General features: G+C 37.8%; 1 protein-coding gene across 1 annotated transcript; it reads left to right on the top strand.

Moving 5' to 3' along the window:
• The first annotated feature begins 2,300 nt into the window (after positions 1-2,300).
• LOC135710395 (uncharacterized) lies at positions 2,301-18,148 on the top strand. Its single transcript, XM_065232961.1, has 3 exons — positions 2,301-3,381; positions 17,316-17,590; positions 17,660-18,148. The coding sequence occupies exons 1-3, from the start codon at positions 3,282-3,284 to the stop codon at positions 17,744-17,746; spliced, it is 462 nt and encodes a 153-aa protein (XP_065089033.1). The 5' UTR covers positions 2,301-3,281; the 3' UTR covers positions 17,747-18,148.
• The last annotated feature ends 248 nt before the right edge of the window (positions 18,149-18,396 follow it).

The following is an 18,396-nucleotide window of genomic DNA, read 5'->3' as shown; positions in this document are numbered from 1 at the left end:
GAGAGAGAGAGAGAAGAGAGAGAGAGAGAGAGGGGGAGAGTGAGAGAGAGAGAGAGAGAGAGAGGGAGAGAGAGTGAGAGAGAGAGAGAGAGAGAGAGAGAGAGAGAGAGAGAGAGAGAGAGAGAGAGAGAGAGAGAGAGAGAGAGAGGGAGAAGTAATTTCCTTTTGTTCTTCAGTCGGGTATTAGTACAAGACACTGAAGAAGTCTGCACATTGTAGACGAAATACGTCTATCTGTCAAGGATAAGCAAATAAGGTAGTGGAATTAAAAGGAAATTACTAATCCTTCTCTCTCTCATTATACAGGTATTCCACTAAGACGCCCACATTCATCAGTATAATTTAATGAGCTTAAAAAGGAACATAAGATTCTGCAACATGAATATGGTTTCTAATATTTGTAAACATGGTTTCAAAGACTTGCGGCTTGGCTTCAAAGGTTAACTAGCCATTGGAAAAACTCGAGAACTTTAAAAAAAACCTCTAGACCATTATTGGTGTCAGGCTAGGAAAACTTTCAAGATCACGAAGTAGTGTAACCAACGGATTTGGTTACATTACCCTTTGCCAGCTTGATCGTAAAATCTAATTAAACCTATATCTAATGGTACAAGCTTTTTGGTTAAGCCCAGTACAACAACTTAAACTAATATAAGATAATCCACCACAGACCCTATTAGTGAAAATCACTTAAGCTGTGGGTTGGATGTCGTTATTCGCGGATCCTTATCCACGCTCCTCATTAACGGGGAATAAGGATTCCTGATTGTAATTTCCACATCACATAATGGAAACAGTGTTGCAAGACTTTCTAGCAAATTAAATACCAGCATAGGGTTTTAATTTCAAATGAATAAAGGTGTGCGGAATTTCGCGAAATGATTCGAGCGGAATTACATACATCGCTCGAATCAGTGCGCGGAATTATATGCACCGTCACATCGATTTGCGGGGCAATTTTTTATATATTATATTTTATATTTTTCAATGAAAATATGATAAAAGAATGTATCAAATGACACATTTGACAGTAACTTTTCTTGGAGATGAACTAGCCTGGAGGCTAAAAATCTCATTAATAAAGTCTCAAAAACAAGTTTTTGTAGAGGGAAAGACTTTACTCTCGCGTTAAGTGCGCGGAATAACCCACCTTCACGGTACGTTATCTTACAACATACCCAACGCGTCTCAAAAACATCTTATCCAAACTTTATAAATTCAAATTTATAATATTTAAATATTATATCTTACTTAAGTTGGCGGGATGCTTTCAGTAAGTCAATGAAGGGAGTTAGTAAAAAATCCCAAAAAGCTACTTGCGGCTGTTCATAAACTACGTAGACAGTTTTTTGGGATTCATACAAAAAATATTAAATTTGTATGGGCCGTGGATAATTGCCAACCTCCCCTAAACTGTCTACGTAGTTTATGGACAGCCCCTTACTCCCAAACTTCCCGAACACAACTCAGTCATTTGCTTCAATCGCAAATTATTTAAATAAACTATGAGCTGCTTTACACAATCTGCTCTTATAAATAAAAAAAAAAACTATAGGTAGTTGACGATGAGTGAAAGTTGTTAGCAAACGAGCTTATCTACCTCTGTTTGAAACAAAATTGATAAAAGCAGTTCAAATTTAGCTCACGCGCATACCTAAGCGTGTGGTGCTTGAAACGAAGTAGAATTCACTTGCAAATTATGCGCATTCGTATTATCTCCACATGCGAGCTTTCGCCCAAACACACGCGCTCAGTTGTTCAAGAGAGCACGGAAAGAAAGAGTGTCTCTATAACAGTTTTAGCCAAACTAGCTCCGACAAATGCTATGTCGGACAAACGTTGAAAACTAGGCATCAAGAGAAACTGTGCCAATCCAAGAGGATGCAAACACTCGTAAAAAGCTGGCGAGGTGGATGACATGAGATCAATCCACATATGAGTGCGCGAAAGTTCATGACACAGTAATAGTTGACAAACATTTGACAATTAGTTTTCAAAATAAGCTAAAACATATGAAACTCATAAAATACATTACAACCTAAATGCAAATAAAAACCATACTCTTCTTGAAACAAGATTGATAACAATATAAACTTGTTTTCACATATAGCTACCTATTGCAAACACAACGATAACAATATCGCATATATGTGTGATGTGTTTTGTATACCTACATTCATGCAGATTTGCTCACGATTTGGAAGATCGCTATTTATTTTCTCTCGCCGTTCAACAAACAAATGCATGCTCTCGAGTCTCGCGAACTTGGCCACTACCGAGAGCATGATCGTACAGCTTCCAAAGACAACACCTCAGAGCACCACCACCTTCAGTCAACCGTGCCAGCGTTATCTAATCGGATGCGGTGTGTTTGGTGGACTCTCACCGGTCAGCATCTTCCGCTCTGCATTTCTGGGTTGCTCAACCAAGACCCCGCAAGATTTTTTTTTTTTTCTTTGTATTTTGTGTTATTATCTTGTGTACGTCTAATTTCGCCTCAATCAAAAACGGGCGCGTTGAGAAAATATCTGTGTCAGCGAAGAATTTCTCCAGTGCACCTGCCCAATGAAACGCGACAACCGTTAGAATCACGCCCGAAGCTTCATTTAATCGTGGTTCAAGCTTTACGAGTGCCGGTAAATGAGAGATTCAAGGGTAACCTTGCAAAAAGTGTTGAACTGTTTTGAATATCCTACATTTGACGCGTAACAACAAACCCAGTGAAAACAAAACTAAGTCGAAATATTTACCAAATGTGAATGCCAGAAAGGTCAATGCTTTGTTTCTGTGCTGTTTTGAGGAGTGCTCTCTCGTGTGAAATTTTTCGCCGTGGACAGGCAAACCCAAATGGGTCACGACTCACTGCTGCTGTGTGATAATGACCAACGCGATTCTGATCAACCGGTCTGCAACGGAAATCTGCTTGCTGTTTACTCAAACATACCTGTAAACGAATTTGAATAACTGATGCCTGAAGACAGATGCATGGCTTGACAATCCACCTATCAATAGTAGAAGCTGGTACCGTAGCTAATCTTAAATTCCGGAAATTTGTCGTGCAGTGAATGGATATTACATTCCCCTATGAGCCAAGAGAAGATTAATTAGACCAAAACAGTCGGTGCCGAGACCACCAAACAACGTGCGTACGTATGAATGTAGTAACCCGTCAGCAGCGAGCGCGGCGGTTAAGCACCAAGTTACCATTGTGGAAAACGCCCTTGTCTTCTAATACCCGATCCAAAGTCGGAGTGCAATCGTAGGACTGTAATAATCGTAAAATGTCGTGTTCCTGCTGTTCTTGTGGTGGCAATAGTAATGCGAGAAGTGGGGAAAGTGGTTCTGGCTACCCGTACGGCCAAGACAGTGGAAATGTAACAGGTTGGTATGTTGGAGTGGTTGATTTTCGGATTCCAAATTCGTTTCGATTGAAATACTACAAAGGAAATTATGATTCCCCGTAATGTCCGAAGGCATAGCGTATGCTGTAAAACGACTTTATAATTACTGCTTGGGTTCTTGTGATAGAATTGACCGCAATTCACGTGTAACATTTGCAAAGACCCTATAAACTTTTGTAAACAAAACTTAAAAGGCCCCTTTTGCGTGAACCGAAGATCCCTCATGCAAACCAAGATCACTATCGGGAAGGGGAGCGTTTCCCATAACCGATGGTGTTGTTGATTGGCATAGGTGGGCATCGATTAAAGCAAAAGGGGCATTACCAGTTTTGATTGCAACATATCATAGTCCCTTTCAAATGCTACGCGAGAACGTCTGTTTGGCTTTAATGCACAGAGAAAAAAATACCCTAAATTGAAATTCTTTTAATTTAATTTGGGTAATTTTGAGTTTTGTATCCCACTCTCACTTTTTGTTGTTGTCAAAAACGGAACGAGAGATTCCATTTTCTCATGAATATCGTTCAATAAGCTACTAGTGAGTATATGAGATATTCTCAAATTTGAGTCAATTGAACTTAATTTTAGGTAGAAAATACTCACGAGTAAGTAATTATTTTTGCCGTAGTCAAATGTAAACTACTATAAGCGGTTTACTGAAAATTAGCTTATTGAACGGAACATGGGAGATGAGTGAAAAGAACTTAATTTTGGGTAATCTTTCGGTTCCGTGTTGGCACTACTGAAAACCGTCAACTGTACTACCACCGACAAACCGACATGAATCTTAAACTTAACTCTTGATCGAGAATCCATAACGGCGGATTCAAATGTGCAGCGATCCCATCTGTCAAAACCATAGAAATTTGTTATCTAGATAAAAATAATTTGCCCGAAATAGATTAGACACGAACCAACTCATACATTTTGTATGCGTGTTCGTGGCTAAGATACACATTTTTCGCGAACACAGCGGCAGATGTCAGTTTTGTGATCTGATCAGAAATTTGACGATATCTTTTATGGTCATTCATGTCGGTTTGTCGGTGGTACTACCACAGACATAACCCGCCACCTGTGGCGCGCATAATCAATTCCCTTGCGTTTGATATTTACACACTACCGCCATCTGTTCAGTGTACTACCCACCACACTGTACTCAACAGATGGCGGTAATGTTTTAGCGACGATGTTTTACAGTGGGAAATATTCAATGTGTTATGTCTGTTTGTTTGTGGTCCTACTGTAAGCGTTTTCACTGTTGTTAGTAAAACTGATACAAATGCGAACTAGATGCATGGTGCAATCAGAAGTCACAAATTTGAGAAATTTTTGAGGAGGCATGTTTTTTTTTAAATACATAGTTCATTTTATAAAATGACGAGAGCTAGTTTGCATACTATTGATATTGATGTAGCTTGTCACAGTGGCTAAGAATTTGCATTCTGTCGTAATTTATTCATGAACAAAAAAAAAAGATGATCAGAATCGTGTGCCCTAGTATCACTTACTTACTTATTATGTTTATACTTATTATCATACGCAATAGGTTTGTGGTACCAGTATCAATGGTAGTCCCGCTGCTTTTCTGGTACCAGTATCTTCGGTACTGGCCATTTGAAAAGCTGCTAAAGCTAGTGCCTTATTAACAATAGGGCAATGGTGGGCGCAGTTAAGAGGGGTTCCCTGGCTCAGAGATATCGCCTGGCGCGCCCCTTTGTCAGTCAAAATTGGATTCCTTAGCAACAAAATTAAGGAATGACACCGATAATGACCATGCATCAGAACCCTAGTCTTAATCACTTCAAACTAGGGAACAACGAATAGAAGATTAGGAATCACATAGATGAAGACTAACTAACTCATTTTTTTCCTTGTTTCAAGATCATCGGTGGACAAAGCCGAGTCTTGTCACTATCAACAAGGCATAAAAAGTAACAAGGACTAAGATGTGTTCCTTTGATTACTGAAAAATCCTGTTCCCCTAGTTTGAAGTAGTCAGGACTAGGAATCGGTGGTAGATCTTACATCCCGTAACGTACCACGAAAAGGTGGTCTACCCACGTTACGGGGCATAATAGTTGGTTAGTTTTTTATTTGTATCGAACACTAATGATTTGAAAACATGAAAATAAATCATACTAGTTGATAACATGAAAAGAAAAATATAAACAGATTACGATAGCTTGGCCAAAATCTCTAGAGCCGGTGGCATATTTTCTACAGCTCTACGGTGTTCGACAAAGTTGCTCGGTTTACGAAGCACCACTATTTTGTGTAGTGGGATTTGTGTAGTTCTAATTCCCACCGCCTAGAATGCATGTCCTAGGAAGAGGGTTTCTTGGCTAAAGTTCTGCATTTCATCATAATATTGATAGCGGCGCCGGTGGTTTAGTGGTAAGCGTGATTACCTCTCACTCCAGCAGGCTTGGGTTTAAGCCCAGTCGGCGCCGCCATCCCGCCATGTTCTGAGGCATAACATCTCTGATCACACTTTCCTTCGGAAGGGAAGTAAAGCCGTTGGTCCCCGGTTCATGAGTTGATGGGTCGATAGGTAAAGTCCAGGTGTGGGAGCTGCCTTCCTGGCGTCGGTAGCATTGGTGCTCAACACGGAAAACAAGATCGAAGGAAAACAAACCAAAGGAAAAAAAAAGTCATAATATTGAGAAAAGCTGCCCAAGATATCAAGACCTATGATTTACAAAAGGCAGGTCTACACAGGCATACCAAAAGTACCGCCTCATGATAGCACAGACAAACAGACGCAACACTTTTAAAAAGTTTTTCTTGAAAACATAGTATCTCAAAACATAGTATCTCAAAACATAGGTCCTCAGTAACGACATCTCTCTGCCTTCTCGCGGAAAACAAGCTTGCTCGCTAACTCGCAAACAATAATTGCATAAAAGTTCTATAGAATGTATAGAAACGTCAAAGTGATCCGATGCCAGCGCTGCGGCGAGTAGTTCGCGGAACTGATAATATTCAAATTAACTTAAATACGTGAACGAAGATACACAATGAAGTGTTACATCTGTCTGTCTGTGATGATAGTATTCCAACGGCTGTCGCTTTCTTTTTCCTACGACTACCTTGAGATTGAGCTATAAGTGACAGCCCACAGTGAGGCTGTCATACGACATGCAACGTTGCCGTCTTGTGCAGTACACGACAGCTCGTCCTTATTCATGTATTTTGTTCGTTCGGCTGTCATACTCGGATGGTCATTCGTAACGTTCCTCGTATTTACTGTGGAAACTGACCGACAGTGAGTTTCAATGAGTTCATAATCCCAAACTCGGACAGGTGCAATGTTGGGGACGACGGGTGAAGACGGCCACCCGGGGTAGTCTTATCCACCTTCTGGATTATTTGTTTTAAAAGTTATATTGGCTTGGCAAAAGATGGAACATCAAAATAATCACGAAAAAAAAAAGGTTGTCGGTATCATACATCTGATACAGGAAATTAATATGCACATTAATTCTGAACTACTATTCTCTAACCAAAAGACCTCGACCCACTGTACAACTTTTATGAAGATAGTAATATTTTATATTGGCAAGATCACAAGATATTCCATGTGGTAATCTTACCCCTAACGATACCCTGCATGATTTGCGTCATGCCTTATTCAGGCTTTTGTTGGTTCAAGAAAATCATCATCACAAAATCAACGTGATTAGGGTAAGCACTCAAAGATCAATATTTAGCTTATTTATTGCTGCAATTTTGAATAGTTTTTTTTTTACTTTGATCTTATGGTGGCCGTCTTACTCTGTCGTTCCCTACAGAGCGCAAACAAATAGTATGCGATTACCCAGATAGATGACACCTGTTCCACACTGCTCCACGGATCTTTCTCGATTGCCCTCGCCAACAACAAGAACACCTCTTCGCAAAGATGAAGTGTTTTGTCGGGCTCGAAAACCTGACTTGAAAGCGTTCGAGAATCTTGACAATACTTCTATGCCACCATCAAAAGGTTTCTTGGTTAGCAAGCCTTCATCACGGTGCCGTTTCAATGATGGTTGACGGGTGAGGCTACTGCAATCCAGGTATGTCGGAGTAGATGATGCGATTCGTTTCGATAACTGAGCAGTAAGAGCATTACACTGTACTTCAGTGCTGTTAGCATGAAGTCAAAAAAAAAACTTTAAAAAATTCAATTTGTAATCAGTAACAAGTCAGTACGTTCCGGGAAAATCCTAGAACCGTACATTTTCCATTGACCCAGTTTTCGATTAATCAATTAGAGATAATTGATTCGCGAAATGAAAAATTGTTCTCCCCATGGTAGGTCTCATTTCCGCTACTTTGCAACCGTTTCGACTTTCTCTCGCTTGGTAGCATCCTGTCTCAGCTCTTTCTTTCGCTGAATGGGGAAGATAATGTAATGTAAATCTGATTGATAGGAAGATGAACCTTCGCGCAAGCTGTTTGCTATCACATGTATGCATACGCTGACGGTACAGATACTAGTAGGTACACTAACCTAATCTAGTTTGTCTTCCACATCAGCATAATCACATGGAACGGGCGACATTTCGTTAGTTCGATGGGACCAAGCGAAGAGCAAAATCAGCATCATTTCATTGCATCATTCCGGTACCGTGTATCTACATATCTATCCTTCTGCAGGGCACCTCCATCGACAGCCGCTCTGCGGGACGCCATCCGAACATGTGGTGCGTCTTGTATGCTCTGTTTTCTTCCTTCGTCATCATCTTGGCTGAGGCGATCGGCTTCTCGGGAGTAATTTCTGCTCTATGAAGCTGACTCAGGTTCAATTCAGGGTTGTAGAACTGGGTTTTTCGATAACACTGTCTAAAAATACTTTAGTTTCTCTCATGTTTTAAAGCAACCGGCCGTATCATCATGTTTGAACGGTGGGTTTTCAGATCAGGCTAAGTATCTTCTCAACATGGGAATTTTCCTGGGCCTGCAAGCATAATTATACTTTGTACATAATATTCACAATGAAGATAGTTTAAGTTTGTATGGCAGGTGACAACCTGCTATCCACGGCTTTTTTTAAATCTGTATTGAGATCCCCAGCAACAGCTTAGCATATTCGTTTGTACAAATCGTGGGGGCTATAGTATTATGGCCAACCTATGCATTTTGCAAAAAATATCGTATGTTGCCGTAAAAAAACACTTAAGATTAGTGGTTTTCCCCACACATCAGAATTTACACCTGACCACATCCTCACAATTGCAGGGGATAGGCAGTAAAAATTAAACCACCATCTACTTAAAGTAAAAGGTTAAATAACTTATTGCACAGAAGTCGAATCGATTGAGAGCAACAAATGGCAATGTGATTTTCTCCTTCGCAAATAAAGACAAGGACGTCATACAAAAATGTATGGTAAATTGGTCATTTTCGAAGCACGATTTAGCATGGAAAAATTATTGTGGACCCAAAATTATCATAAAATATAAAATATAATATTAATCATTAAACTTGATTTCTGCTAAATTTTATGGAGATCCAATCGGTAGAAGTTTTAAGAAATCTGAAAAATTTTTGATTGATCATCGATGATCACTTAGGAGGACATACCTGTTAGCGTTTCCCCAGTTAGTTATTGCTTAGCGCATATTAGCTTATTGCGTGCTCTCAACTTAGTGTTCTAAATAAATGCAATTCCACAGTTATTATTTGAGAGCTTTCGATGCCAATACCAATGCATGAATTTGTACGTTGTGTGGCAAGCACAATGATACTCTATGCACAAATTTCCAACCCGAAAGATTCCCTCGGCCGGACCGGGAATCGAACCCGCCGCCTCCAGCTTGGTAATACCTTGCCTTTACTGACTAGGCTATGAGGCCCGTGAGTTTTCATGTACTGATTTCAAAAAGGTTGACCCCTAAAAAACAGCGTTTTCACATTAACTTTCAATACATTGATTTCTCGTTTGTTCTAGAAACTTTTCGGCATATGTTTTTGCTGAAGCTACTACCCAAGTATCCAAAAGATTCGCATTCAACAACAAAACTCACTTCCAAGTGCCATAAACTTGAAAGTTTCTAAAAAGTTCCCTGCGAACTTCTTAGTACCTTGAAAGTTTCCTAAAAGGTCCGTCATTGCCAGCAATCCACACAAGTCTTTTTTAAGAACTAAAAAGAATGTACGTAAATATGAAATGATCAGAGGCTTAAATAAATCATAATTCTTATATTTATACAGTGCATCAATATTCCATCCAAATATAAAAAAATTAAAGAGCAATTTCCTGGATTCGAACCCATGTATTCGGCATGCGATCTATGAATGCTAACCACTGCACCACAAGTGTGTTGGAATACCAAGCGGGGAACCACCAATTTAAAATTTATCAATGTACATATAGCATTTCGTATTCAAGTCAGTCAGCTGGCACTGAAAACTCCAACGGTAGGCGGGACAACAGCTTATATATCTCAGATGACATAACGGTTCTTGCTGGGGCTCTCACGGAGAAGGACTGGGTTTAATACTTCAGACAGCTCTAATACTACTAGTAATGCTGATAAATCAATACCCGTTCATACCAAAGGGGTGAGACAGCTTTACTCTGAGTTCCGTTTTTTCTGCGAGTAACTCGCGAGTAACTCAATGTACCTAAAAATTAAATCAACGTTCATCGATTTACTGTCTGACTCCTCGGCTTACTCCGTTTACTGCCTTCATATATTAGGCGTCAGTCTTGTTTGTAAACAAAATAAAATTCTCGCGTCACTTTTCAATAGGCCCTTTCTACATTGATCGATTCTCTTCATCGACTTTCTCTTTGGATCGTCGCGGCCGTGTTAAGACATTTCCGGATATTTTGGACACCCAGATCGAAGGAAGACGCAACAATCTAGCATCTGATACGACAAAGACGACAGGAAATGTTTTTGTAGCCGAGTTATTTACGAAAGAGAGAGTCTATGAAGAGAATTGAGAATTGAGAGAATGTAGATTGGTCTATTTGAATTAGGAGTAGGTAACCTGAATGACACGACGAGAGCGGAATGGTCAGCATATAGACTGATCAGTGGTCGGTAATACAAAATCATTTGCCAGAACAAAATCTAGCAAACGTCCGTTTCGGTTGGGAAAAGTTTTTATTTGACTAAACCCGTGTAAGTTAAATCCGTCCAAAAGAGTACAGCAAACCACCGGCTTATGCAATAGCAGTGGGTCAATGAATGGTGTACCACTGTCGGTAAAACACCACTGTAAACCAGCTTGGTTGTAGTCGCCAAATAGTAGTGCGGGAGAGCGGGGACTCAATCGAGACCTAACGATAATGCTCACGGATGATCGTGCAGACGGAAGGTAGACAGCGTCAATACTGAGAATGTTTTGTGGAAATTCCACGACAATCCAGAGCTGTTCCAGCAGACTGGAAATGGGTGAGGTACTTAGAGAGCTGGTTAGTCTAGTTGAGACAGCAGCCAGAACGCCTCCACCACGTGATTTTTTATTGTGCAAGGGAGATCGGTCACTTGAAGACGGAATAAAGTGATCCGAAGTTGCGATGCAAAGATCCGGTTATCCAGTCCCGTTTCCGTCAGTACGATCAAATCCAACAGCCAAGAAAAACGAGTCTATTTTAGTGCTCACTGCCGCTCTTCGCATGTCGGTCCCAAAGCAATTTTTATCTAAACTGAGTTTTACAATGCTGATCACCCATATTTTCATAATACTGGATGAACTCATAAACTTTGATCTGAAAAAGTTTGAAAAACAGCCAAATTGGTTGTCTCATCACATAAGAAGCAATGGTACGAATGAAGCTTAAAATGCTATTTTCTCGGCTTGCTGATTTTTGCCATGGGACCGACATGCGAAGAGCGGCACGTTTTGATTTTTTTTTAATCCGTATGCCATTGGAGAAGCAATCCCGTGGAGCCGAAGAAAATTTAGGACCGAATGTTCAGAATCTCAACCATACTCGCCTGGAGTTTTAGGCCGGAAGTCCCATATTTTTGTTGTTGTTTTGCTAGACAGCAGATTTTAGGCTTCGTACCTCCATATGTTGCTGTGATGCAAACAGTTAGAAAGTAAATGACAGTGATCTTGCTCACGGAGAAATGTTAGTTACTTGAGGTGCCTCAAAAGCAACTCTGAAATTGCTCATGATTAGGAGCTGTCTTGCCCCTTGTTCCTATCTGCCTTTAGAAATAACTTTCATTAAGACCTGACTTTAGAATTAACTTGTATAAAACTGCGAACTAAATATAAAATAGGTGAAGAGGACAAAACCTTCTTTAACTTATTTTCAAAAAGTCCGCCAGAAGCTGCTTAGAATGCTCTTCAATTGTGGGTACCGGAACTTTCAAGTTCTTATAACGACTTAAAATTCTATAGACCACCTTCAACCAATACGGAAAAAAATCCGATTCCATTTTCATGAATAAAAAATCATGAAATGAAAAAAAAAAGGATTCATGATTTCGTGATGGAAATTTATGATTTCATAATTCAACGGAATCATGACCGCTATAAGTGTTACATGGTAAACCGTGTTCACCGCACTACATAGGTATCTGTTATACGCCTTTTGCCTTCCATCTTATACAAGTACTGATAGTCTAGTGGTCAAAGTATGGGTTTAATCCAGTCTGATACTTTATTTTATTTTATTTTTAGATAGGTATTTTGGTTTAAAAGCTTATTTAACATCAATTCATTTCAGGATTTTAACTTGATTATTCATGATTTCGGGAATCTTGGGTGCGTTACGCAAACATGAAAATATGCTATGTTCATGAAATCATGAGTCATTTTTCTCATTTCGGAGATTGGATTTGATCCCGTGAAGCTGCTTGAGCCACAAATAGCCTTTTATCAGAACTTTTGGTTACTTGGGTAAGTAGTCATCTCTATCTGTTTAGGGGTTTCATCCGGTGATTCGGCTACTTTTCAGATATTAATTTTTAAATCAAATATAAAAAGCCTTAAATTACCAAATGTGGTTTGAGGAGAGTGAGATGGATAGATAATGTAAGCTATGTCAATTGCTTCGAATCAGGGAGCTCAAGAACTCCATTTCAGAAATTTCAGAAAACAGGGAAAATTACAGGATGAAACCCTTATTCCCCAAGTAACAATTCAAGCTGAACAGTAAGAACAACTGATTTAAGGTGTACGAAGCTTATAAACACCAGGCTGAGTAAATAGTTCATAAGTAGTGCATAAAGCGAATTGTATCCCCATAATTCAACCTCATTAAGTTAACTGATCTGAACAAGACTTAATTAAGCTTTACACTACTTCACAAATCAGCAATGCGCTTTAAATATTTTGATAGTCTGATAGGATAATATGAATCTTTTGCACAATATTGTTAAAAATCGTGTTGCATTTTTGACATTTTAGTTCTTCTAAATTCACTGCCTACTTTTCTAACCCCAAGCAGCGCCAGCAGTAGAGACAAGGAAGAGGAGCTTTATAGAGCATTTCCAGCCCAAAACGCAAACCGGTTGGTCATGAGTGTTTCCGATTTGAATGAAACATTTCTCACGTGTTCGCTGCTACTAATGGTTGCATTTTTCATTTAAATATAATTTTTTCCTTCAGAGTAACTTTTGAAAAGGGCGTATAAAAAAATGGATTATTTTTTTTTCAAAAAATCATAACTTGAAAACTATTGATCTGATCAAAATGGCATATGAGAAGAAGTTTTAGGTAGTTAAATTATCTTTGCGGAAAAAAATACACTGAAAGAAAAACTTAGTAAATTAGTATTTAAAAAAAGTAAAACGGTGATTATCTCAAAACACCCCCCCTTTGATCTTTATAATTTTTTTTTTCAAGAAAACTGAAAAAATGCCCTAATATTTAGTAAAGAGTGTATGCTGGTAACTTTCTTATATTTTTTTTTATAATTTTTGAAATTTTTGTTGGTTTTTACAAGTTGGTGAAATTGCATATTTTTTAGTAAAATAGTAATTTATTTGGATTCTACGCATAATTTTCAAAAACATTACATATAGAAACTTTTTTCCTAAGTCCAGCCGTTCTCAAGTTAATGCAATTTAAAAAAAAAATTATAATAATTTTCTACATTTTGGGCCATTTTCAAATGTTAGTCGTGATGTCCAGCAACGAGATGTTTTTCCATGAATATATATTAAAAAACAGACAATTCATTCTCAAATATGGTAGCTGTCAGACTTACCCGTTTCTATTTAGACGCAGCGGAAAAGAAACACGTTTATAAGTAAATACTCTCAAATATACCCAAATAATCAACAAACCCAGTCATGTGCCTTTTTTCTGTCCTCTATTAGTTGTATACCTTTATAGAATTGTGTATGTCATAACAGAGGCTCAAAACATAAACAGGTAAACAAATATGTTATTAAACCTGTAATTGAGATAAATTCTCTAGGTACTTCTCTGACGTATACCATATTGTGCCTTAAGAGCTCATCCCGCGATATCATAACTACATAAAAAGGCACCCCGTGGAGGCTTCTTACACTCACACTTAAAAAAGTTTGCTATAATCAATTGTACCTAATGAAGATAGGTATAATGTCAACATTGTAATTATTCTGCTACATATATATATATATATTGGGACGATCTTCACCTGTTCCATTCAGTTCATCTCTCTTAGCGTTTCAAGTTAAAAAGCAAGTAGTTTTTTACGATGGATAACAATTTCAAGTGTTGTAAACCTCTACCTAAATCAATTTCAAAGCATGACACAGTAACAGTAGTTCAGTTGTTTATCTCAAAATTATTAGAATTTTTAAAGTTGCAAATAACAGTCCAAAAGTGTATTTGTATTTTCACAATACAAAAACATAAAAAAATTGCTAGCCTCTGTGGATTTAAAGATAAGCATAATGTAGAAATTGAATGGCATTTTTTTGCAACTTCACACGGCAAAGGTCATTGTGATGCGATTGGCGGTACCCTTAAGAGAATGGCAACCAGAGCAAGTTTAGCTAAGCAACACGAGCACCCTATAACGAACCCTGAACAACTGTACGACTGGGCAAATAGTCGTAAAGAAGATCTTCAAACAAAAATGTCATTTTGTTATGTTTCTACGGAAGAATACAAAAAGGCTGACACGGAATTTGATCCAATTTTTAAGAAAGTGAAACCAATTCCTGGAACTCGAAAATATCATTGCTATATTCCAGTTTCAAACAACCAAATTGCAGTAAAAATATTCTCTAATTCAAACGATACACCCAAATTATTCAATGTACACTGGAGTCGCTTTTTACGCGGTTTTTTTGTACACGGTTTTTTTTTACGCGGTTTTTTTTTACGCGGATTTCGGAATTTACGCGGTTTTTTTTACGCGGATTCCGGAATTTACGCGGTTTTTTTTTACGCGGATTTTGGTTTTTTTTTACGCGGATTTCAGAATTGACGCGGTATATCGCTTTTTACGCGGTTTTTTCTTACACGGTCTTTTTTTACGCGGTTTTTTTTACGCGGATTTCGGAATTTACGCGGTTTTTTTTACGCGGATTCCGGAATTTACGCGGTTTTTTTACGCGGTTTTTTTTACGCGGGACGTATCACCCGCGTAAAAAGCGACTCCAGTGTATTCAAATAATATGAGTTGTAAAATAAAATAATAAATATATACTGTTTTTTATCTCAACAAATCTTTCATTTGACCACATCAACGTGCTTCTCTTCCGCTGCCTCTAGATAGAAACGAGTAAGTCTGACAGCTACCATATCTGAGAATGAATTGTTTGTTTTTTAATATACAATCATGAAATAAAATCTCGTTGCTGGACATCTCGACGAACATTTGAAAATGGCCTAAAATGTTGAAAATTGTTATAATTATATTTTTTTAATTTGCATTAACTTGAGAACGGCTGGACTTAGGAAAAAAATTTTTATATGCAAAGTTATCGAAAATTATGCGTAGAATCCAAATAAATTGTTATTTTTCAAAAAAATATGCATTTTCATCAACTTGTAAAAATCAACAAAAATTTAAAAAATTATAGATTTCTTTTGAAGGAAGTTACCAGCATACACTTTTCACAAAACTTAAGGGTATTCCATCAATTTTCTTGAAAAAAAAAATTATAAAGATCGAAGGGGGGGTGTTTTGAGATAATCATCGTTTTATGTTTTTTAAATACTAATTTACGAAGTTTTTTCTTTCAGTGTATTTTTTCCGCAAAGATAATTTAACTACCTAAAACTTCTTCTCATATGCCGTTTTGATCAGAGCAATAGTTTTCAAGTTATGATTTTTTGAAAAAAAAATAATCAATTTTTTTATACGCCCTTTTCAAAAGTTACTCTGGAGGAAAAAATCATATTTAAATGAAAAATGCAACCATTAGTAGCAGCGAACACGTGAGCAATGTTTCATTCAAATCAGAAGGGGTCGAGACAAAATTGACATTTTTTTTAACGATTTGAGCTAGAAATGCTCTATAGGAATAGCTCCAGGTAGAAGTAGACTACGACGATGTCGGAAACATTAACATTTGTATTCCTGTGTTTTTACTGTTCACCACTTTATATCGCAGATAATTTTCAGACCGCATTTCAAAAATAGTATTCAATTACGGCACTATAAAAAACGCATCCAAATGACCCTCGAAATAAATCGTGCACTTGTGCCCGCATTGTATTTACTGCACATGAAAATGAGAGGAATGTTTTACTGTCACAATTTACTTTTTACAATTCTGAATTGCTGTATAATATTCTTCCGGTTACTATTATTCTACTAAAGTTTGACGTGCTTCAAGTTAATGATCATACATTTTGCCACCCATATGAGTGATCCAGTAGGTATAGTTGACGCCTGTAAATCAATGGCTGCCGGTTTGAATCTCGAAACGCAAAGGTAATTTTTAGACGAAGGAGAAATGGCTCTAATGTTGGCCTATGGATCTAAGATTGGGCCCATCGCTAAAAAATCTGCTATTTATCAATTTTATCTAGATGAATGCATCATTGGGACGGTACTAATGGATATTTTTGGTCCTTAATGAATTACATCCACTTCTCCTATTTGACAAATCGTTTGCGTAGATAAATTGGTGTGCAAAGTATAACAAAACGTGACATTCCACAATCTGGGTTGATTCTTGTGTGCGTGATCTTTACACATTTTCATTTCCTGCCTACCTAAGGAATTTCAATTTGTAGTCAGTACCTATTAAAACTACTCGCTACAACCATGTCGGTACTAACAAGCTAGAGAAGACGTTCCAACGGCCTTGCTACCCTGTTTGGTTTCTGCATACTCCCGCACTTTGCAGTGCTCCCACATTGGTTCACGTTCACATATGCGCCTCTCATTTATTTTTCGCTTAGCAAAAGATTGCGGCATCTGTATACATAAACGAAAGCAATAAAAAAAGGTCAATTGATTAGCATAACAGTGTCTCCGGGGGTACAGAGTCTAAGGGTTAAAAAGGTAGTAAACTAGCGAACCGTTTTCAAGTAAATCAATATCATTGTTAACGTGCTATCAACGACAATTCCTATTTATTACGATGAATTCATAGAAGCATAATGATAATGAAATGAAAATGGATTCTAAAATACTAAGCAATCGCACTTCATAACGTGTAATAAACTCAATATCATTCTTTACTGGGCGATTACATTCCGAAGACGAGCTAAAGGTTCAATGTTCCTTCATTACCCGATTTGTGTCACGTTGTGTTAAGATTAGACACGTGATTCTCGCATAAATGACCTACTTTTACAAATACTTCCCACTCCCGTTACTAGCTAGATATACCTACAGTTTAATAAAACAAAACTTTTGTCAAATAAAACGTGCTCCGAATCCCAATACCATCCTTGATACCGTTTGTAACTATCATCTCCATATTTGTTTGATTGCGTTCATACATACTTTTCATTGTTTTCATACACCACGCATAAAGTTTTCCTTCTTCGACATTTTACTTGCAGAGAAACACTACGGCTGCTACAAGGTGGGCATTTTGTTCTCGGTTATCATCATCTTGCTTCTGTTGTTAGGCTGCGTGCCGATATTCTATCTCACCCACAACAACAACCTGATTCTACTGATCCTGCTGGTAACGCTGATCCTAATCGGCATCGTTACGTATGTTTACTTCCGGTGGCAGCATCGTCGGGCCCTGCAAATGCGCCGCAACTACGAGGAACAGAAGATGAATCTGACACGGTCCGTCAAACGACCGGCTTCCAATGGATTGAAACAGGTTTATGTTTTAGCAATCTCTTTTTTTGGTTCATTGATTATCTAATTTTATTTTAATATCCTCAAATAGGCAAAACCAGACCCAGTGGTACCAAAAATCGAAATTGACAAAGTTAAAAGTGTAGGACAGGATCAGCCACGTTACTCGTTTATTTGAGACCTTAAGTGTTTAATCAAAAATGTGACAATGTTAATGTTTGTCCATCGTACCGTAAGAAGGAATTCAGCAGGATAATAAGTCCCAATTCAAAGGTTAGGTCTTAAGTAACATTGATCGATTCTCTTCATCGACTTTCTCTTCCGCTAATAATTTGGGTATAGAACTTTTTCTTGTCCTTTTTGGCGTATTAGAAGCTAGATAATAGTGTGCTAAAAATAGCTGGGAATGTCTTAACATGGCAATGAGGATTCTAAGAGAAAGTCGGCGAAGAGAATGCTACATAGGACCTTCAGCTTGGATTGCTATCAAACAGCATTTTCAAGGTTAGGTATATTAATATTCAGAAATGATAAAAAATATACATCAACATAATGCATCCCGTGAAATAATGTTAAATACTATCACATATTATTGAGATTTTAAATGTTCAGGATATAGTTAATGTTTGTTACAATTGAACTATTATAATAAATTATTCAACAAATATAAGTTGTTTGTATCCAACCTCCTTCTCAATCATTTAACTGTAATGTTTATTGCAAATCACCTTAATTACATCTAGGTCTGGGTCGTCATATCTGATATATGATTTATTGAAATAAATACTGTAAATATATAATGGACTATTCCATGTCCATATACTATGT

The sequence above is a fragment of the Ochlerotatus camptorhynchus genome, unplaced genomic scaffold, assembly GCF_037179485.1.
Source record: "Ochlerotatus camptorhynchus isolate MF236.1 unplaced genomic scaffold, CSIRO-AGI_Acam_v1.1 ptg000380l, whole genome shotgun sequence".
NCBI lineage: Eukaryota > Metazoa > Arthropoda > Insecta > Diptera > Culicidae > Ochlerotatus > Ochlerotatus camptorhynchus.
Note: the sequence above shows the minus strand (reverse complement) of the source record. Positions and strands in the feature narration are given on the sequence as shown.

Excerpts from the sequence above, each read along its gene's own strand:
- LOC135710395 (XM_065232961.1), top strand. The coding sequence starts at position 3,282 with ATGTCGTGTTCCTGCTGTTCTTGTGGTGGCAATAGTAATGCGAGAAGT. Across the intron at positions 3,382-17,315 it reads AGACAGTGGAAATGTAACAG|AGAAACACTACGGCTGCTAC; the intron begins GTTGGTATGTTG and ends TTTTACTTGCAG. Across the intron at positions 17,591-17,659 it reads CTTCCAATGGATTGAAACAG|GCAAAACCAGACCCAGTGGT; the intron begins GTTTATGTTTTA and ends ATCCTCAAATAG.